At 43.1% G+C, this 22813-nt stretch overlaps 1 protein-coding gene across 3 annotated transcripts in view; it reads left to right on the top strand.

The window, feature by feature from the left end:
* The first annotated feature begins 7001 nt into the window (after positions 1-7001).
* Positions 7002-22813, top strand: part of SLC12A2 (solute carrier family 12 member 2) — a 155864-nt gene continuing 140052 nt past the window's right edge. For 2 of the 3 annotated variants that reach the window (XM_077462143.1, XM_077462140.1), the window contains exons 1-2: positions 7002-7151; positions 8888-9572. In XM_077462143.1, the coding sequence (XP_077318269.1) occupies positions 8949-9572 (624 nt within the window). In that variant the 5' untranslated portion in view covers positions 7002-7151; positions 8888-8948. Of the gene's footprint in view, positions 7152-8376; positions 9573-22813 lie in introns of those variants that run through there. The other variant, XM_077462141.1, reaches the window with a different exon arrangement.

Here is a 22813-nt window from a genome sequence, read left to right as displayed (position 1 = left end):
AACTCCACGCCATTTTTTTTTTTTAATTTGATGTGGAGTTCCCCTTAAAATCCATACCAGACCTGAAGGGTCTGGTATGGATATTTAGGGGGAACCCCATGTAATTTTTTTTAAATTTGACGCAGGATTCCCCTTAATTTCCATACCAGACCTGAAGGGCCTGGTAATTGAATTTGGGGGAACCCCACGCTTTTTTTTATTTTTTATCAATGACTTTCAATCATTTCTCTGTATTATGAGGAGCCGACAATTCATTATAGCGCCAGTGATTTTAAATGACTTTTTTTCCTGCAGAAATGACACTTTGTGCAGGGACAGTTCTGAGCACAGGAAACATGTGCCCCTTCACAGGCATACTATAGATACCCCCAGGTACGAAATTTAAAGGAATATTACACTTTTATTGTTTCACTTTAAAGCATTATTAAAATCACTGCTCCCGAAAAAACTGCCATTTTTAAAACTTTTTTTTTTGCATTGATACATGTCCCCTGGGGCAGGACCCAGGTCCCCAAACACTTTTTAGAACAATAACTTGCATATTAGCCTTTAAAATTAGCACTTTAGATTTTGAACGTTCGAGTCCCATAGACTTTAACCACCTCGCGCCCGCCCTATAGCCGAATGACGGCCGTAGAGCAGGCGCGTTCGTCCGGGTGGTCGTCCCTGGACGGCCTGATGTTTACTTCCGCAATGCGCGCCGCCACGGGCGCGCATCGCGGAAGTTCTGTGTTCGCCGTGTCCCCTGGGGACAGGCAAACACAGATCGCTGTAAACGGCCAATCACAGCGGCCGTTTACAGCGTGATCGGCGTGTCCAATGGGAGATGATCTCATATGTAAACATATGAGATCATCTCTCAGCGCCGCTCTCCCTCCTCGCACAGACAGTGTGAGAGGGGAGAGATGAACGGCTGCAGCGGCAGCCGTTCTGCCTGTAGTAAGGAAAAAAAAAAAAAAGTAAAAAAATAAAATAAAAAGTGCCATCCTCCCCCAGCAGTGCCATCCGCCCCAGCAGTGCCATCTGCCCCAGTGCCATCCGCCCCAGTGCCATCTGCCCCAGTGCCATCCGCCCCAGTGCCATCCACCCCAGTGCCATCCACCCCAGTGCTACCTGCCCCCAGTGCCATCCACCCCAGTGCTACCTGCCCCCAGTGCCATCCATCCCAGTGCTACCTGCCCCCAGTGCCATCCACCCCAGTGCTACCTGCCCCCAGTGCTACCTGCCCCCAGTGCCACCTGCCCCCAGTGCCACCTGTCGTCAGTGCCACCTGTCGTCAGTGCCATGTGTCATCAGTGCCACATAGTGCCATCTGTCATCAGTGCCACGTATCAGTGCCATTTGTCATCAGTGTCACGTGCCATCTGTTGTCAGTGTCATGTGTCATCAATGCCACTTATCAGTGCCATCTGTCATCAGTGTCACGCATCATCGTGCCATGTATTAGTGGCATCTGTCATCGGTGGCACGTATTAGTGCCACGTATTAGTGCCATCTGTCATCAGTGCCATGTATTAGTGCCACGTGTCTTCAGTGCCATGTATAAGTGCCACGTGTCATCAGTGCCACGTATAAGTGCCACGTGTCATCAGTGCCACATATTAGTGCCATCTGTCATCAGTGCCACATATTAGTGCCATCTGTCATCAGTGCCACCTGTCATCAGTGCCACGTATAAGTGTCATCATTGCCACGTATCAGTGCCATCTGTCATCAGTGTCACGTGTCATTGTCCTGGTGCTTCAAAAGTGTAATAAATAGTCAACAAGTTAGATGTGTAATTTATGTTCCTAGAACACATGATGGCGCTACCTGCATGTTGGGCCTCTCTACGTGGCCAGGCTGTGAAAAAGTCACACACATGTGGTATTGTAATACTCAGGAGGAGTAGCAGAATTTTTTGGGGGGTGTCATTTGTGGTATACACATGCCACGCGAGAGAAATAACCTATTACAATGACAATTTTGTGGAGAAAAAAAAAAATGAAAAATCTTAATTTTGCAAAGAATTGTGGGAAAAAAATGACAACATCAAAAAGCTCACTATGCCTCTTACTAAATACCTTGGAATGTCTACTTTCCAAAAAGGGGTAATTTGGGGGGTATTTGTACTTTCCTGACTTGTTCGGGTCACAAGAAGCGAGATAGTCCACCAGTACATCAGATGTGATCAATTTTGTGCGATTCGCACCACACCTTGTAGACTCTCTAACTTTCACAAAGACCAAATAATATCCACTAATTTGGGTTATTTTTACCAAATATATGTAGCAGTATAAATTGTGGCCAAAATTTATGAAGAAAAATTAATAATTTGCATAATTCTGTCACAGAAACAAAGAAATATGCGTTTTTTTTCAAAATTTTCGGTCTTTTTTCATTTATAGCGCACAAAATAAAAACCCCAGAGGTGATCAAATACCACCAAAAGAAAGCTCTATTTGTGGGAAAAAAAGGACACAAAATTCATTTGGGTACAGTGTTGCATGACTGAGTAATTGTCATTCAAAGTGTGAGAGCACCGAAAGCTGAAAATTGGTCTGGGCAGAATGGTGTTTAAGTGCCCAGTAAGCAAGTGGTTAATAGGGTTCTAAAGTTCACACGAATTTTAGGTCTGTTAGCAGGTTCTGGTGCGAACTGAACCAGGGGGGTGTTCTGCTCATCCTTACACGTGGTAATCTGATACAGTGATCAGACTTTTGATTTCATGTTTTTCATCTAAATTGCAAAGTGAAGTCACATGACGGATTCAATCAACTATAATGTGATGGGTTTGAAATTGCCTTGATTGATTTCAATAAAATTGCTGTATTATGTATTATGTATTATACAATTCATTGCCCAGTTTCTACTCCACAATCAACCAAAGTCTGGCATTCAATAGAGCTTGTGGGGGATAGAAGGTGACATTGACTTGTGATTATATTGTGATTCCCATTGGCTCAAAAGTGGTTTAAATTGACAGAAAATTTACATAAGGCCAGCTTCAAAGGACAGTTGTTTTCTGAACCCACAAGTGTTATCTATGTCACTACTTCCCTTTAGTGCTCGTTCACCCAGCTCACATATGTGCACACTGATGTGTGACGTGCAGGGGAAGTAAGGGAGGTGCCAAGCACTGGGTACGTTTTTTTTCTTTTATTAAAGTGTCACTTCATTCTGCGCTCTGCACTGACGTGGTGCCATGCACACTGGTAAAACAAAGCAGATATTTGCATTTTATTTATTAGCAGCGTGTCACTCTTAATATACAGGATTAAAATGATTGTAAGTAAACCCATTTTTTTTTGTTAAAATAAAAAAGAGGTTTTATGCTTACCTGCTCTGTGCAATGGTATTGCCCCAATAGTTCTCTTCTGGTCAGACCTGGGGGTGCTTTATGCCCCTCCTCTTTTTCAAGTGCCCCCTCAGCAAGCTGCATGCTACTGAGGCACCTGTGCGGGTATCCCTTTGAGCCAGGCTGCAAGAGTCCATAGACACACACAGCATGTCTCAGCCATGCCTCCTGCTCCCTCCTCATGGGATTTAACTGACAGCAGCAGCAGGCAATGGCTCCCATCGCTGCTCTCAGAGTCTCCTGTAAGTCCAGGATGAGGGGAGAGAAGAGCTGCAGTGGGGAACAGAGCTGGATTGTGAGAGGACTCAGGTGTTAGAAGGGGGGGGGGGGGAGTGGTGAAACATTTTTTACCATAAGGTGGTTGTAAGCTCTTTCATATACTCAGTGTAGTGACTGGCCTCAGGTGATACACAGAGATGAAACAGATCCTCCTACATAGGTTTTAATGTCTATCTGCAGCTCTCTCTTCTCTACATCTGTTCAATGTGCTCAATTATAAAGCTTATCTGGGAGTTCAGAAAAAGGGGGCAGAGAGATGAAGTTACACTCTGCAGAGCTCACTGAAAAGAGCTCTGAGAGCTGATTGGAGGGAAGGGACATACCTTCCTTGACACAGGGACAGAGCTGAGGCTGTCAATCATCTGGAGATCCCTCCCCTGTCACCATTCTTCTCTTGGTGTCAGGAAAACTTGTCAGAAGTGACTGATGTTGATAGAAGAGGAATGAAGCAGCAGACAAAAATGTCTGAGAGACAAGTACACATTGTAGACTAACATGCTTTGTTGATATTTTATGTCTGAGGTTTACAACCACTTTACTGCAGAGAATGCATTAACCACTTAACCGCCGGAAGATTTATCCCCCTTCATGACCAGGCCACTTTTTGCAATACGGCACTGCGTTACTTTAACTGACAATCGCGCGGTCATGCAATGCTGTACCCAAATAAAATGTATTTTTTTCCCACAAGTAGAGCTTTCTTTTGGTGGTATTTGATCAGCTCTACATTTTTTATTTTTTTGCACTATAAACAAAAAAGACTGACAAATTTTGAAAAAAAAACAATATTTCTAACTTTTTGCTATAAAACATATCCAATGAAAAATGTTTAAAAAGTCTACTTTCTTCATCAGTTTAGACCAATATGTATTCTGCTACATATATCTAGTAAAAATAAATCCCAATAAATGTATATTGATTTCTTTACACAAACGTTATAGCGTCTACAAACTATGGGATTCTTATTTTATACTAGTAATGGTGGCAATTAGCGACTTATATCGGGATTGCGATATTGCTGTGGACAATCGGACACCAACTGACACTTTATGGAAACCAGTGACAATAATACAGTAATCAGTGCTAAAAATATGCACTTTCACTGTACTAATGACACTGGCTTGAAAGGGATTAAACATTTAGGGTGATCCTGCACAGGAGTGCCACCGTTTAGCAGTAAATCTGCTATAGGGTGGTCTGGAAGTTTAAGGCAAAAAATATTTTTACTCGAGCGTAGATTTACTGTAGATGTGTGTTTAAGTCTCTCTTTCCTCTGAAGCCTGATCCATATTCAGATCACTCTTCAGAGGCTACTGACAGGCAGTGAGGAAGTGATGTGACGCCTCCTCACCTGCTGTTTTAACCCCTTTTTTCCCAACAAACAAGCCGCAACCGTGTGCATTCCACATGGTTGTGGGGCGTTTGTGGTGCTTCCCTATTTGCTTGAATGTGCAGTATTCAGCAGGTTTGCTGATTGCTGATCACTACATTTCAGGTGAACTTTGCCTAGGTGTGAAGTAAAGCATCACAGTCACAAAATGTAAACATTCCTGTCTGCTACCTATTGCAGCATGAGGGGTGGAAAAAAACGTGGCTCGACTGTGCATTAGAGCCACGTAAGGCCTCATTCACACCATACATGCAGAAGAACTGATGGAAACCGACACGCAGATTTCACTTGTAGAAACACGATTTTACATCAGTGTTCATGTGTGTTTTAGTGTGCTTTATACATGTATTCCTGCACAGAAAAAAAATGTGCATGTGATGCCAGAGTTGTGGCGTGAACAGGGCACATAGACAACAATTTTCTTTTTGTGCCCTTGCAGAATGCTAGCACAAAAACTGACGTCTCTGCACATGGTGTGAACGAGGCCTTGAAGGAGAAGTATAATCAAGGCTCGTTTGGCTGTACTTTCCCTGTGGATCACAGGCGTGCAGATTGTTCTGCACTTCCTCTGACCCAGTTTCAGCAGACAACAGGCTGAAGCCCGCTGTTGGCTGATTTCACAGAGCCAGCCCAGGCTCGGGAAGGGTCTCGACCATGTAAAGCACCCTGAGATCATTCATGTGCGGGGTTGCGTCTCAGCCAAGAGAGTGGGCTCACTCACCATTTTGCCTAAGAACACAGCCATGAATAAAAGATGGTACGACAACATCCTCTGAGAGAAACTTCTCCCAACCATCCAAGAACAGTTTGGTGACGAACAATGCCTTTTCCAGCATGAAGGAACACCTTGCCATAAGGCAAAAGTGATAGCTAAGTGGCTTGGGGAAGAAAACATCGAAATTTTGGGTCTATGGCCAGGAAAATGCCCAGACCTCATTTCCCACTGAGAACTTGTGGTTATTTCTCGAAAGGCGGATGAACAAAAATACCCCACAAATTCTGACAAACTCCAAGCATTGATTATGTAAGAATGGGCTGCCACCAGTCAGGATGTGGCCCAGAAGTAGATTGACAGCATGCCAGGGCAAGTTTCTGAGGTCTTGAAAAAGAAGGGTCAACACTGCAAATATCGACTCTTTGAATAAACTTCATATAATTGTCAATAAAAGCCTTTGACACTTATGAAATGCTTATAATTATACTCCAGTATACCATAGTAACATCTGACAAAAAGATCTAAAAACACTGAAGCACAAATTTTTGTGAAAATGTATATTTGTGTCCTTCTCGAGACTTGTGGCCACGGCTGAAGACGTCTCTGCTTCTGATGTAAGGGGGGATTTTTTTTCTTTTTGAAAAGTATTTTTATTGTATGTTTTCAAGTGTGGCGTAGATAACAGAGCCTATTGGGCATACCCAGGCTTCAACATACAATAAAAGCCCAAACGTAAAGTAAAACAATAAACGAATACTAAAACAATCAAAAGTTTGTAAGGGGATTTTTTTTTACTTATTTTTTATTATTTTTATTGCGTAGATAACAGAGCCTATTGGGCATGCCCAGGCTCCAACATACAATAAAAGCCGAAACTAAAAAAAACAACAACAAACTAATACTAGGACATACTAAAACAACCAAAAGTTTGTAAGAGGAGAGTTTAATGGTAATGTAAATGTAAGGATGTACTTTAATGGGGAATTTTTTGGCCTACAAACTATTGAAGTACACAACAGATGTGTGGTAGTAGAAAGTGTGGAGCTTCCACACATTGTAGTCACATCCAGCCACACTGGACCATTGGAAGTGTGCAGAAAGCTTTGCCCTTGAAGTAGGACATTGTATAGATGGATATTATCCGGGGAGGAGGACAATGGGGCTTCATTCCAGAAGAGGACCATGTCCCCCACCCCCCGGGCTCCACACACACGCCGCTCTCAGGTACAGGGACGGGTTAATATCGCCCAGTGTAGGCAGTGATGATGGGAGTTGCCTGTAGAACGCATGCGCCTCCCCCCTTCACACAAGCCGGAGCTGCGGCGCTGTACACAGAGAGGACCGGAGAGGACTCCTCCTCTACACAGCATCTAACCGGAACACGACTAACACAAACCGCGCTCCGCCAAGGCCAGCCGGACCCACTGCAGGTAAAGGCGGCCATGAGAGGGCCGGGGGGGGAGGGGAGACCGGCTACTGCTGCTCTATTCTCCCGCCCGGATGGAGGAAGCACAGGTCGGCATCCCCCGGGAACACGCACTGCCATCCTCCCAGTCCTGAGTGCGGACTGCAGCCATGTGTGATGGGAGCCAGGAGGAGCACACATGGCATCTGCCGGCCTGGGGGCGGTGGTCAGCCCGGGGGGAGGGAGGGAGGGCTGTTACTGCAGTACTTGGCTATGGGGGCGGTAATTCCATCATTACACCGGGGACATCACTTCTATAACGTGCTGTGTGTAGAGGAAGTGCTATGGGGGAGGCACACATAGGCATGGGGCACAAAGATCACTCACTATCATGGTGGTATGGGGTGCACACTGGGATCAGTCACTATTATTAATCTCTATGGAGGCACACATAGGCATAGGGGGTATGGTGGTGTATGGGGCTCACACTGGGATCGGTCACTATCACGAATCTCTATGCTGGCAGAGATAGGCATAGGGTGCTATGGTGGTGTGTGGGGTGCACACTGGGACTAGTCCTAATGTACATGGATCAGTCTCTATGGTCAGACATTGTCATCAGTTCCTGTGATCAGACACTGATCAATCTCTATGGTCAGTGATTCTGATTCATCTCTAATCAACCTTGTGTATAGTCTCTGTGATCAGTCCCTATGGCCAGGCTTAGTGATCAGTCCCTACGATCCCTCTCTAATCAGACATTGTGTGATCAGTCCCTACGATCCCTCTCTAATCAGACATTGTGTGATCGATCCCTCTCTAATCGGGCTTAAACTTGTTCTCTCTGATCAGACATTGTGTGATCAGTCCCTACGATCCCTCTCTATGATCAGACTTGTACTTAGTCTCTCTGATCAGTCCCTAAGATCAGACATTGTAATCCCTCTCTATGGTCAGACTTGTACTCAGTCTCTCTGATCATATATTGTGATCCGTCCCTATGATCCCTCTCTATGATCAGACTTGTACTTAGTCTTTCTGATTAGACATTGTGATCCCTCTCTATGACTTGTACTTTAGTCTCTCTGATTAGTCCCTAAGATCAGACATTGTGATCAGGCTTGTGCTTGGTCTCTGATGTGTCCCTACAATCAGACATTGCAGTCAGTCTCTATGATGATTGGTGGTGACGGTATGTGGCTGCGGAGGCATCAGTGTGCTGTGGATGGCTTGCACAGTGACTGCATGATAGATAGAGACAGTCCCATCCCAAGGTCACCCGGCGATGGCACTTCTGCTTATTGGTGATGTCAGCCTCATACAATCGATAGCCAACTGCACGCCTAATAGCATGCTAGTAAAATGAGTCATGTGCCGTAACATGGCATCCCCCTGGATGATGTGATCCGACATGTGAGAGAGGTAGAGTGGGGGGCAGCTCTCACTCACACAGACGGCTTGTACTTGTCCCTTCATGGAAATGAGAGGCGTCCTTTCCCGCCTCTTCTCCTCCTCCCCTGTCCTCTGACAATAGTCACATTCATCATTCCTCAGCTGTAAAGAGGTGGTCTAGGAGGACGGGGTGTATTTACGGCTGGCCATAGGTGTATTCTACGTTCCAAGGAGGAGGAACATCTGTGACAAAACACAGCAGCATCTGCTGGGCTGAGTAGCTCTCGGAGAATGAGAGGAGGTGAAGTTTAGGGTTTTGTGCCAAAGTCTGGATGCATTGTTCACGCCTCCTTCCATTTATTTCCACAGTTTCTACGTTGGTACCACAGACCTCCGTCATCGTCGCTGAGCAGCAGATAAGCCGCCGCACATGGAGAAGAAAACAAGTTTAGCCTCAGCGCCAGCTAAGAAAGGGATATCGTCCACCTCTCCACCACACTCTCAAATTTTGCGTTCCTCTCCTCCGCCACCTTCAGTTATGGATGGAGATGAACTACAGACCGATGATCCCCAACAAGGAAGACCCCTGGGTCCCACTCCAAGCCAGAGCCGCTTTCAGGTAGACCCAGTGAGTGAAGTCTCCCGAGATTCATCTTCTGGGGACCGAGAAGGAACACCACCACCAGCTGATGGTCTCACTCATAGGGGGAGAGGAGGCTCCGGTGGAGAGGAGGCTAAAGGACGGTTTAGGGTAAATTTTGTGGACCCTGCAGACCCTGAGGGCAGCTCTCCTGAGATGCCAAGTGGTGAAGGAGGTGGCGGGGTAAGCTTTCAGAATGGAGATACAGTACTAAGTGAAGGTAGCCTACATTCTGGCGGAACTGGCCATCACTATCACTACGATACTCATACTAATACTTATTACCTGCGAACTTTTGGGCACAACACTATTGATGCTGTGCCGAGGATTGATCACTACCGACACACTGCTGCAGACCTTGGGGAGAAGCTGCTGAGACCCAGCTTGGCAGAGCTGCATGATGAAATTGACAAGGTAAGACAAATTGCTTTTCATTTACTGCATTCAGCACCTTTAGTCCATTACCAGGAGTGTTTCTCTCTTAAATGTTGATCAAAACCGAAGTGTTTTGATAACTTGGTAATGGTTTGGGCCATATGGTGCAAAACTCATACAATATATTCACTAAGTGCCAGTTCACACTACTGCGTTCTGCGAGATGCCGCATGGCAGTGCAAATCGCATGCGATGTCCATGCAATTCGATTTCAGCCATTCAGATAGTATGGCTGATATTGCATCGCATTTCGCCGTACTCGCACAGGACCCTTTTTTGGTCCGCACCAGAATCGGATTGCATGGTTGTAAACACCCATGTGATCCAATTCATGTCCGAACTGACATTTTGTAGTGCGATATGCGAGCTGAAATGGGGGTGCCATTAACAATGTATTCACACTCCCGGCAGTTTGCATATGGCAATGTGAACTGCCATGCGAGTTGGGTGCGATGCGGGAACCTGCAGTGTGAACCAAGCCTAATGCTTTCACAGCTTTATAATGTTTTAATAAAGCTTAAATAAAACATGAATGGTCCTCTGATGGATGGTGTAAAATGTGCTGGCAAGAGCAGATACACTAATAGGATTGGAGATGTATGTTCTCTTGAAACTGATCTGATTTAAAGGGTAACTCCACTTTTATGGGAAGAACGATGGCACATAAAATATAGCGTATACAATTGCGACACAAGCCATATTTTAATTGGATGTTATTAAAAATGACCTTTCCTTTGTCAATCTGCAGTGCTGCAATTTTCTATAGAGTTCGATATGGCCACCTGGAGGCGTTTTGTACACAGATGGTGTACAGAACATCCCCCAGATATGTCATTTCCTCTTATTGGCTTAATGATTTTTTTATTTATTTTCCAGAAATCTGCACTAAGACACAAGTCATATTTTTATATCTCCTGCAACCAGGGCTTTTCTTAAACAATAGGTGCTGGAACTTGACCACAGCCCCCCAAAACCCCTCCCCCTACACACACCCTCCAAATCACATCAAATAGTGGGTGTGTTCAGTGAAAACAGGAGGGTCTTAAAGGGGCATTAAATGCCAGGATTGCATTACATACAGAATGCAAAGCTGTCGCTTGTAAACACAGAAGCTAGACTTCTGTATTTACAAGTGATTATGGTGAGCAGGCACCAAAGGGTCTGAGTCAGAGGTGGTGGAACGGAGTTCCACCAAGTTCCCCCTGAAAAAAAGCCCTGCCTGCAACACAAAATCTCATTTTTGGTGAGATACTCCAAAGGGAAATCACATCTAAAGGGATGCAGACCCTGACACTTTCCTCATTAGAGCCCTGCAGGTGCAGCAGCTGATTGATAATTATGAAATCACTTACATACAGATTCTCTCACATGGCTACAGACAAAAAAAGGCTATTTCTTCAGAATAATAAAAGATAGGAATATACAACAGAGTTTGTTCAAATCCCTGCAATGTACATTGACCATCTAAAGGAGAATGTTTGTTTTTCTCATCAAAAGTGGAGTTGCTCTTTAATTTCAGTGTACACTCTGGTGAAACGAAGTACAAGTCCCTCGTTTGTTGGCTCATACGTACATGCCATAAAATATACTGTACACACACACCCTTGCACATTATTGTATATGTATATAATACACACACACACACATAATCTCTAGTACAAAAGTAAGAAAAATAGGAGTCATGACTACCTGCCCTCCCGAGATTTACCTTTTGCCGAACTGTTAATGAATTCCCACTTGCCCAGTCTGTTCTAAGGAAAATGCGTGACTAATCCTTTTCTTTGGTGAATTAATTTACAACAATTTTTTCTGTCCACTGAACAGGCTTAAACTTTGGGTCACCCTATTTGCACTTCTTATACCCGTAAGGTTGATGTCACAATAATGTTCCCCTTCAAGTTCTTTATGGACTTTTGGTTACAATGGATTGCTTAGTATGTGGTCTGCTATAGTGCTGACATCTGGTGCTGCTGTTTAGTTTACATTGGTTGGTGCATGTTGGGCTGTTTACAATACACAGGTGGCATTCAATCACCATCTCCAAAACCAGCACAGCACACTAGAGGAGGTCGGGAATCTGGAGTTCCAGGCATATTACTGCAGACAAGATAACGATGAAAAGTGCAAGACTGGCATTACTGAAGAACCCTTGAGTGTCTTGATAATGACTGACTTGTATATGTTTCAGGCATTTGTGTGTTCTCCGATGACATTTACATAATGCCATATTGTACAAGCGCACATTTTGGCAACACACTACATCCAGTTAAAGCAGTAGTAAACCACAGTTGACGGAAAAAAAAATAAAAAATATTCCCTGTAAGGCTGGATTCACACCTAGGCATTTTTAGTGCTTTTTGCATTTTGTAGATTTGCACTGCAGTCCATTTACCATTGTTTCCTATGGAACAAATTCTGTAGTGCAAATCTGAAAAATGGAAAAGTACTGAAAATGCATCGGTGTGAATCCAGCCTAAGGCAATGTCATATTGTGCTAGTATGCATCACATACTAGCAGATTATGAGAGACTTGCCTCAAAACCAAGCTCTCCAGCGCTGCACTGTGATCATGCCAACAGTGACTTCGATCAGCCTGTGTCATGCCAACAGTAAAGCATCCTGAGACCATTGATGGTCTTCCTCCCTGGGTTTGCAGCCTCTGCCTACATGTGTGGCCGGGGGTGCGATGACATCACTCCCATGCATGCGGGAGCCGCTGTTTACGGCACAGGCTCTGAAGGTTTGGCACTGTATGCTGTACCTTCAAAGCGCATGCGCCGGTGATGTCGCCAGCAGCATGCACTCCAAGTATCTCTAAGTATCTCCTAAACTGTGCAAGTTTAGGAGATATTCACAGTACCTACAGGTAAGCCTCATTATAGGTTTACCTGCAGGTACAAGTGTTATAACAGAGTCTAATACCACTTTAAATCCAAGCCTTAGACTCAAATGAGTGCTTAACCTGTGTCCCTCCAGCTGTTGTGGAATTACAAGTTCTGTGCCCGTTGGCTGACCATTTAAAAACATGACTCCCAAAGGCTGAGGCATGATGGGAGTTGTAGTTCTGCAACAGCTGGAAGGCCACAGATTGTCCATACATTCATGTTGTCCAGCTTTTATCATCACTCGAACATGAAAGTTCTTCTCGTAATCTTCCTCCTTCATTCTCACCCCCCCCCCCCCCATTAGGAAATCATTTTTTTTGGGGGGGGGGGGGGGTGGGTGAGTACCTTCTTTTTTTTTTTTTTTTTCTTTTTCTTTTTTTCCTCTTGGGAGTAAAAAAAAAAAACTTATATTTTTTTTTTTTTTTGTACAAAGTTTAGAAGAGTTTTTTTACGATTTTTCTGCTGGAAAGCTCCAATCAGAAATGCAACACTACATTGTACACTGCTGCTGGTAAACGGACGTTTAGGAGCAGTTGGGAATTTTTTTTTTTTTTTTTTTTTCACCTGCTCCTCCATGTTATCTTATCAGTACATGTACACAGGGTAGTTTCTAGGCAGTTGAGTTTAGAGGCTTTTTTGAAAAGCAAAAAAATGAGTTCAGATGCTGAGTTTAGAGGCATTTCAAGCGGCAACCGTGGTAACTCTCGTTTAGCCGTGTTTCGTTTACAGGCGGTTTTCATTTTTGCCTTTTTTGATAAACGCAAAATGCGGCAAAACGGACGGTTTAAACGGGAGTTACTATCTGTCAAGTTAAATTGATCAGGAGAGGTTGTTACATTAAACCATAAACGTTAAGCTTAAAATATGCCTGTAAACGTCCTAAAGTGCATGGACACGTTGGGGGTTATTTATGAAAGGCAAATCCACTTTGCACTACCAGTGCACTTGGAAGTGCAGTCACTTCAGTAAATCTGAGGGGGATATGCAAGGAAAATAAACAGCATTTTAGCTTGCACATGATTGGATGATAAAATCAGCAGAGCTTCCACTCATTTCAGATCTTCCCCCTCAGATTTACAGCGACTGCACTACAAGTGCACTTGTGGTGCAAAGTGGATTTACCTTTCCTAAATAACGCCCATTGAGATGCTTCTACAGGTAGAACACAAAACTCCTGTGGAAGCAGTGTTGTTTTTATTTTTTAAGCCAGTGTGCATGAAGCCTAAACATTTCCTAATCGCAACACCATTAACATCTGCATTATTTTGCATGTACGTTTGTATAGAGGTGTGGACGAGTCAGTCTATAAACTGGCTCCTAGACTTGTCCGACTGGCCTGAATAAAAGAGTCTTGTTTATGCACAAACCTTTTTAGGCTGGACCCATAGTATGTCTCATTTGCATAGAAGTTGTTTGGCTGGAGGTTTCCATAATGGATGTGTCATTGGAGCATGCTTCTTTCACAGCCATTCTATTTATGTTGCCTTCTGTGACTTCAATCAAAGTCCAGTATTCTATAGCAACCAATTGGTTTTCCCTATGAGGTTAGAGCAATCAAACCAATTAAGATTTCTGAGGGCTTGTTGTGGATTTTACATGTATGGAAACAGAAAAGTGACGGCAGAAAAAGACAAAGTGGTTCATCAAGTCTGCCCATTTTAGCCATCACACCTTGCTCTCTGTCTTAGTAAATAATAACGTGTTCTATAAAAACTGTCTTTGAAAAGTGTGCCAATAGTATTTTAGGCATGCTGAAACACTTAACCATTTTTTTAAGTTTTGGATAGAGTGAAGTTGAGTTGCAATATCTGTTTTAGCCCCATTGGGTACATTTTTTCCCTCAATTCCTGTGCTTGTTAAACATGAATAAGAAATAAGCAATGCAGTTGCCCTGAAGACAGGAACCATAAAAACATTGAATAAGGTTCCAAACCTTCCCCATTCTACTAAAAATATATTTTTGTCCTTCTCTCCTTTTTGGAGAGATTATCCACTTGCTTCCTCTCCTTAGAGGAATGGGGGTCAATCTACCTGTCCGGTATACAGTTGACAAAAAAACACAAGCTCCAAATCTCCAACAAATAAAAGAACCCCTCCAACCCAGCTATTTAAACTCCCTTTACCTTGTTAGCTGGGTTATCCTCAAAACTAATATTTGCATGGCCAAAAAATCCAGCATTGTCATGCTGTGCTCCGCTGACACACTGGGCCCCATGCTTCCATATCCTCTTTTGCATCATCAGGTGCTGGCCGAGTCTTCCGTGTTCTTTCAAACTGCCCCTGGATGATGCATTGAAGCACATGCACAGTGGGCTCTACTGTAGATTGCTAGTATGTGTTTTAATGAGTATCCCAGGAGGCTCTGGGTTGCTGGAGTATATTTCTTTAAGGAGAATATTGGAAGTAGAGGCCGCTTGGATTAAATAGTTTTTTTTTTTTTTGTGAGTTGCCCATCTACTCCAGGTGGTTACAGCCATATGTCTGTGTGATCTTTCCATCCAAGACAAAAACAGAACATTCCATAGCTCAATTCGCCAACCAGTCTGCCTACCAACCAAACGAACCTGTCCAACAGTCTCCGTTAAAAACAGGGGTTTAGTTAGCATGCATTTGCAAACGCATGCGTAATCTGCAAGGCCTCTTCACGGCACCCTGTGTATTGCTTGCAGGTCTAAACGCTACTGAATTTACGAGCGTCTCCAGAATAGGAGCACATGCATTAAATAGATGATTTCCATCCTCTGGTCGGCTTTTCTTACGTGGGATTGTCCAACCCCTTTAATGGTAGAGTGAAGAGGGAATGCTAGTCAACTGCGGTCACTAGTATTAAGCAACTACTCTGAAAGTGAACACTATGGGAACAGTTTCTGTTTTCGGCTTCCAGTCTTTTGTTTGTCAAAGCTTAATTGAACAAGCTGATGTTAGAAGCTGATTGGCTACCATGCAGAGCTGTACCAGGTTTTGCACTCTCCAGTTTTGGTAATCAACCCCTATGTTAGGATTGGACAAATTAATACAGAACTTTACTTTCTCAATCAACATTGACTATTCTTAAAGTGGTTGTATACCCGCACTGAAAATATAAAAAAAAACCCTGTAAGGCAAAGGCATAATGAGCTAGTATGCAATACCTTAGAATGAGCCCTCGGCATCTGATCCTGGCCCACGCCGAAGGAGCTGACATGTTCCCTCTGCGTTTCTTCCGGGTTCGCAGCTCCAGTGCTGTGAGTGGCCGGAGCCGAGATTATGTCACTCTTGTGCGCGCGGGAGTCTTCTTCCCGGCAAGGTCCGGCATCATCTGCCGAACCTTCAGCTGGGCCTTCACAGCGCATGCGCTGCTGACGGCAGCGGCTGCATGCAAAGTGAATATCTCCTAAACCGTACAGGTTTAGGAGATATTCATTTTACCTACAGGTAAGCCTTATTATAGGCTTACCTGTAGGTAAAAATAACAAAAAAGGGTATACAACAGCTTTAATCCTTATGCTGCTAGCATTTGTAAATAGATAGAAATTAAGTATATATTTGCTTATGTATTTTAACATTTCTTTAGTTCCTGGTTTCCATGTCTAGGCAGATAATGTCCCATAAGTCTTCAGGAGTGGAGGAGGGGCTTTCCCAGCTAAGTACACCCTCCTGCTTGTAAGCTTGCGCTAAGGGCAGGTGGATTCCAGGAAGTAACTGCTACATAAATCATTTGCACTTGCTCAATATGGCCACGGCCAAAAATAAGGGGTGTTTTTCAAAGTGATTTTTCAACAAAATAAAGCATGGAGACATGAATTGATTTTGGGGGGGGGATGCCCCGAAATTTCGGCAGCCGAAACATATCGGCTGAAAATGGCCTTTTCGGCAATTTGCCAAAAGAGAATTCTTACTGATAATGGTGCCGAAAATGGGATGGGGCCCCGTCCCTGGTGCCGCCCAGTACAGGGGTGTCGTTCTGGAGCGCCCCCGCCCAGTCCTCTCCTCCTCTTCTCTTTCCCTCCCTCCCTCCCTCCTCGACGAGGCGGCTGAAAGCAAAACTGTGCTCTATAGAGGAAAGCTGTCAGCACACCGCGTTAAGGAGCAGCTTGTCGGTATGATCAAAGGGAGGAGTATTATCAGTTTGCAGCGCTGCGGGTGTTAAGAGTGCAGGACTTGTTTAACATGCTGTTAGCTTCACTGAGCGGGCTCACTGTTTGTTTATAACAGCATGTCAACAAGTCCTGCACTCTTAACACCCGCAGCGCTGAACACTGATAATGTTCCTCCCGTTGATCATACTGACAAGCCGCTCCTTAACACGGTGTGCTGGCAACTTTCCTCCATAGAGTACTGTCCTTGGCTTTGCCTTGCTAACGCTGCCCTGTCCTGATCCTGTCTGACATACTAAGGCAGGCTGCATGATGGGCACTGGTGAGGCACAGGCAGGCTGCATGATGGGCACTGGTAGGCTGCTGGGCACTGGTAGGCTGCTGGGCACTGGTGAGGCACAGACAGGCTGAAAATGATGGGCACTGGTAGGCTGCTGAGCACTGGCAGGCTGCATTTGATGGACACTGGTGATTCTGAATTGATATCCTGTAGCGCGTCTGCAGGCTCTGACTATCTCCTGTATCATATCTGCTAGAGGTGCACCGCATGGAAATTTTGCTAATAATATTAACAGTGTGTTATATAAAAATTTATACATTTTATTTAAAATATAAAAAAACGCAACACTTGCTGGCCCCTGGATTGGACAGACTGAGGCCAAATTACATATTAAAACGGAACTACACCACAGTGCCACAAACCAAAAATGCTAGGGGTGCACCAAATGGGTTTTTTGGTGCCGAAACCGATAGCGAAAATGAAAAATACACTAGGCCGAAAACCGATACCGAAATTGACCAAAAATGACTGTTTTTAAAACTTTTTTTATATAAAAATTATTATATATTTTTTTTCTTTGAGCCCACTCAATTGACAACTATTAGAGGAATTCAAAAAGGGACCAGCTGTATTTTTTTTGGGATCATTGGCAGCCTGGCTCTTTGGATTTATCCAGCTCTGTGCAAGTGAATGGCAAATAACATGTAATATGACAGCATTGTGTAAATCTAAGAGTGAAATACAAATAAACATAATTTTCTCTTATTAGCAGTTTTGTTGGATGGGAAGTTTTGCTTCTACCCGATATGTCACAGAGACCTTCTCTAGCCAATCAAGCATATTCATCCTGTAATACATTGTACATACTGTGAAGCATTTTGTCCAACAAGAGGGAGTACTAATGAATTTATCTTTAATTCATTGGCTTGTAGGGTTAGAATGACCTGCGCGTCTTTTCTACTGACCTGTATAATGGAAAGCAGAAAAGCTTATTACATGGAAAGTTCATGCTGGCCTTGATTTCCTCCACAGCTCTGTTTGTGAAGAGGTGTAGGACAATGATGTCTACAGTTTGCCTATTCTTACAATTTGACTTTATAAAAATGCGCGATGCCTCGCTGTTTGGCCGATCTTTAGCTCCAGAACTTCCCATCTGCTGCTGGAACTAAATGAAGTCATGCTGAGTTTTGCTCAGCCATTCACAAGTAGCCTTGTATTTTTATCAATGCAAGGCTTCCTCTGGCTGAGGTGGGCATCTCCATCTCAGCCAGTCAGAGGAAGCCTTGTGTTCATTGACAAAAATACATAACATTTTTGCAGTGCCGGACATCTGTTAGTAAAGAGTTTGTTTGGACCATCTTGACCCAAACAAACTGCTGCTATTCAGTTTTACCTAGACTTTCGGAGGCTGATACCTAGTTTTATGTTCTTCTACTTTGTGCATAAAAAATATTTAATGTTATAAGTGATTGTAAAAACTAGCTGCTTTTTTTTTTTTTTTTTTTTTTTTTTTTTATATAACGTTCTACAGTACTTGCCTGCTCTGTGCAATGGTATTGCACAAAGCGGCCTCTTGCATCCTTTTCTGGGGTCCCCCTTGGTGCCCCCCGCTCCTCCTCTTCTACAAGTGCTCCTGAGTCTGGCTGTGTATATGTCCATATACACCACCTGATCCTGACTGACTGTGACCGACAGTAGCAGAAGCCAATGGCTCCCAATGCTCTCAGCATAGCCTGTGAAAAGTACACTTTTTTTTATGCAAAAAACACTATATATAATTTTTTTTGTACAAAAAAAGTAAATGGATATCAAACATGTCACTCTTTAAAATTACACACACCTGTGTAACGACAACAAACAATTAGGGCTGCAACTAACGATTATTTTCATCAATTAGTTGTCCGATTATTGGTTAATAACCCCAAAAAAAGTGGGTCAAATTGACGTTCCTTTTCAACAATGGTGACGGGAAAATTTGGAAATTGAAAACTGCTTGGTCAAAGAAATTTTACTGCAATTTGCGTTTTTGCAATTTTTTTTTGGGCAGATTAAAAAACATAAATTGCTTCAAAAATGCATTACATGCTTTTGTGCAACTTCTCCATTGAAGTATATTGAACCAAAGAAGCACCGCTTTGCGTTTTAAAAGTCCCTGACCCCTTCCAAATACGCAGCGGCGGAAAAAAAGCACAGATATGAACTTGTCCCATAGGAAACCATGTAAATGAACTGCAGTGCGTTTCTGAAAAAAGCACCAATAAACATATAGATGTGAACCAGGTCTAAGACATTTAGTAACATAATGGGGTTAAAAAGACTAAAATTAGCCCTTTATAGTATAAAAATATATATCACTAAGGGATTCATTTTTTTACTGTAGTACTGTGACTGTAATTTACAGTAGCGATTATTTGCTGTTTTTGTACTATAAAGGGCTAATTTTAGTGTTTTTTTTTTTTTTTTTTTTTTTTTTTTTACCCCATTGTTACTGCACGATTTAATAGATTATGAAATTAATCGATTAGTTGTCGATTAATTGATTAGTTGTTTCAGCCCTACAAACAAAATACATTTTACTATCCATAGGCAATGCTTTTAAAAGCCTTTATAGATTCCCACTTTAAATTAACAGAGGTCGTCTGGTGCTAAAATTACTGCTCATGATCTGACGTTTGTGGTGCTACCTCACATGTAGGACATTTGTGTGCGAGCGAGCACGGGGACACATTAAATGTTTTTTTTTGATTTGTTTATTTTAATTTTACACTTAAAAAATTTTTTTTTTTTATCACGTTTATTGCTGTCACAAGGAATGTAAACATTCATGTGACAGGTAAAAATGGTGCCAATTTGTTTCTAAATCAACTGCTTTGCTTGGCTGTCTGGCCACCTGAAAGATGTGCCGACTGTTCGCTTGGGTCTACCAGTGGGACGGCAGAGCCTGAGAAAGCTGCAGAAGGTGGCGAGAGGGGGGACCTCCCCTCCCACTGCTTGTAATAGCAATTGAGCAGCTAGGCAGCCACCCTGATTGCTTTTACAAGGGAGCTGACCGCCGGCTCTATAAAACGTTAATGGGGTGATGCCTGCAGCTGCAGACATCATCTCGGTATAGCCACAGAAAATACAGCGACGTACCAGGAAGTGATTAAAGCTTGTATGAGAGTTAAAAAAAAAAAAAGGGGCAGAGTGCTGTAGTTACACTATCGGAGCTCAGTGAGGAGAGTTCTGAGAGCTGATTGGAGGGAAGAGACAAAGCACACAGGAACAGAGCTGAAGCCGTCAATCTACTGGTGGTCCCTCCCCATCACCATTTATCGCTTGGTGTCAGGAAAACTTGCCATGAGTCGCTCATGCTGAGAGCAGAAGGACAAAGCAGTAGACAGAAATGACTGGATTGACACAAGTACACACTATATAGAGAGATAAACTTTTTTGTTCAATTTATGTCAGGTTTACAACCACTTTAATGCAGGGAATGCGCTAATGTAAAACATGTCTTTTGTGTGATGTATTTTATCTCTATTAGGAGTTCAGCGTTTAAAAGACTTGGTCACCCTTTTTATCTGCTTCGGCTTTAAAAAAACGTGCCCGCTATTTCTAGATTTATAAAAGATTGACGTGAAAAGCCACAGTTTCAGAGAACATAAAAAGTTGTAAAAATAATGAAATGTTCCAAAAATGGCCAATAATTGCTTGTAGCGGTAATCTCCTTGTTTATGGTAATGTTGTGTTCAGTATTGCAGGAAAATAATCGTGGTGTCCACATTTCCCACTGAACAGTGAAGTATTGATTTGGACTATTTAGAAAGCTGTGGTTTAATTTCAATGTTTGTGCAGTTTTAAAGGCTAAATCCACCTTTAAAAAAAAGGGAAATGCATCAGGTTTGTGGTGTAAATATCGGTGCATTTGCCTTGCAGCAAATAAAGGTTCTCTATGTAGTATTGCACCATGTAGCTGGTCAAATCGTGTTTAAAAATGAATGCTATGTAGCATTTTTTCTATGAGTGGCCGAGTGCACCAGAATAATAAAGCACTTGTGCCATTGTTCTAATTTAAAAATTTGTTGTAAAATATACACCATTAACTGACTTGTATAAATACTATAGCGAGCCATGGAGGACAGCGGCAATCGGCACTGCAGCACTATGGTCGGGATCCCTCCAGAGCCTGGAGTGGCTCTGACGTCAGCTGACACGGCCTTTAGCCAGCTATTAGCAGACTCTGGGTCACAGGAGTGCAAAAGTAAGTGCTGACCTGTGACCCAGAACAGAAGTAAAAAAGCTTTTTTCCATCTCCCTCTTTGTGTGATCCTTGGGGGTCTTTGAGGATAAATCATTTCACATTGGAGGATTTTTTTTTGTTTGTTTAAATCTTTTATTTATATGCAAGCCAGAGAAACACAGAATACAACATCCAGATATAGTAAATACAGAGGATATAATCGAGCCACATGGGTTGAAATCCACAACATAACAAGGGGGTAAAGAGGGGGGTAAAAAGCCCCGGAACCTTCCAGTGTATCCATCTGTACCCTTTAGCTTCTCCTAAATGAAGAGATTTCTTAGGTGTAGCCATCCCTTTCCCTTACTGAGGCTAGCTGCATCTCTCTTCTGAGAGTGGTCTTGATCTCCAGGACGGTTCTGTGAGTCCCGCCTCTGTTTTCAAATTTTATTGTAGGAGCAGAGCAGTATGGGGGCAAACTATGAGTCTCCGCATGCCCTAATTAGAAACTACAAAGAAAAACCAGAGAGAACAGAGAGTAGAATATCAAGGATGGGAAGGGGCGGGTGGAGGGGGAAGGGAGGTTGGGAGGGGGGGGGGGATAGGGGGTGCATGGAGGCAGCGCATGCGTGCGTGACTTGGGTCTCGAACACAAGTGGATACGGCCCGATGGCATCAGCAGACCTCTCTAACCATCAAACCTTCTGTAGGGGAGCTTTTTCTAAACTGGAGTACCACTTCCCAAAAGAGCCTTACCTTCATCTGAGAATATAAACTTATTCCATAGGGACCATGTCTTGGTATATCGTTCATTTTAATGGACTAGGTCTTCCATTTTTTTGATATCCTCCACTTTTTTGAGCCACATGCCTACAGTTGGGATGGATTATTTTAAAGATATTTCAGCGCTTATTATGAATGGCAATAGTTTTAAAGTGGAATTAAAGTTGAAAAAATAAAAATTGTGGACAGGTGGGTTCTTTATTGCAGAAAAGACACGCAATGTTTACAATCCCATGTAAAATGTACACTAAGCTGCACTTGCACATCTCAGTTTAGATTCTCGCACACTATAAGCTGGGATGACTGCACTCCTGTGCGTGTGGGAGGAGTACCCCCGCACTGGCCAATCAACAAGAAGCCAGAGAGATGATGCCAGCTAGGGACCTTGTAGATGTCAGACTGTTGGAACTATTTTTTTTTTTTTTTTTTTTAATACCAATTCTTAGATGTGATGACTGCATTTGTTTTCTTTTTTAGGCTTTCTTTTATTTTTATCTGGTGATCCTTGCAGTAGGGCTATTGTTTTTCAACAGAACAAGCTAGACGCAGGGGTGTGAAACTGGTGGCCTGCCAGCTCTTTCAGAACTAAAAGTCCCATCATGCCTCTGCCTGTAGGAGTCATGCTTGTAACTGTCAGCTTTGCAATGCCTCATGGGACTGGTAGTTCAGAAACAGCTGGAGGGCCACCAGTTTGTCATCTGTGACTAGAATGTTGAGGCAAACCATTTACCACTGACAGATGCTTATAATCAGTTTTTATTCATGTAAAACCTTTATCCTAAAAAAAGTTGTTGCTGTAACTGCAGAGTGAACTGAAATTTGAATAAAATGTGTTAGTGTATCTAAATCTGATAGTACATCCAATACTCTGCTCCCCCTAGACTGACAATGCTGCTGACCAAAGGTGTCTCCTTCACCCCGATTGGTAAACTGTAATATATTTACAATTTTGGTTTTAGGTTTATTCTGCTCAT

Source organism: Lithobates pipiens, unplaced genomic scaffold (genome assembly GCF_037356315.1).
Source record: "Lithobates pipiens isolate NorthernLeopardFrog02 unplaced genomic scaffold, aLitPip1_a1.2 Scaffold_3, whole genome shotgun sequence".
NCBI classification, from domain to species: domain Eukaryota; kingdom Metazoa; phylum Chordata; class Amphibia; order Anura; family Ranidae; genus Lithobates; species Lithobates pipiens.
The sequence above is the reverse complement of the archived record's forward strand: the minus strand, read 5'-3'. Positions and strand labels throughout refer to the sequence as shown.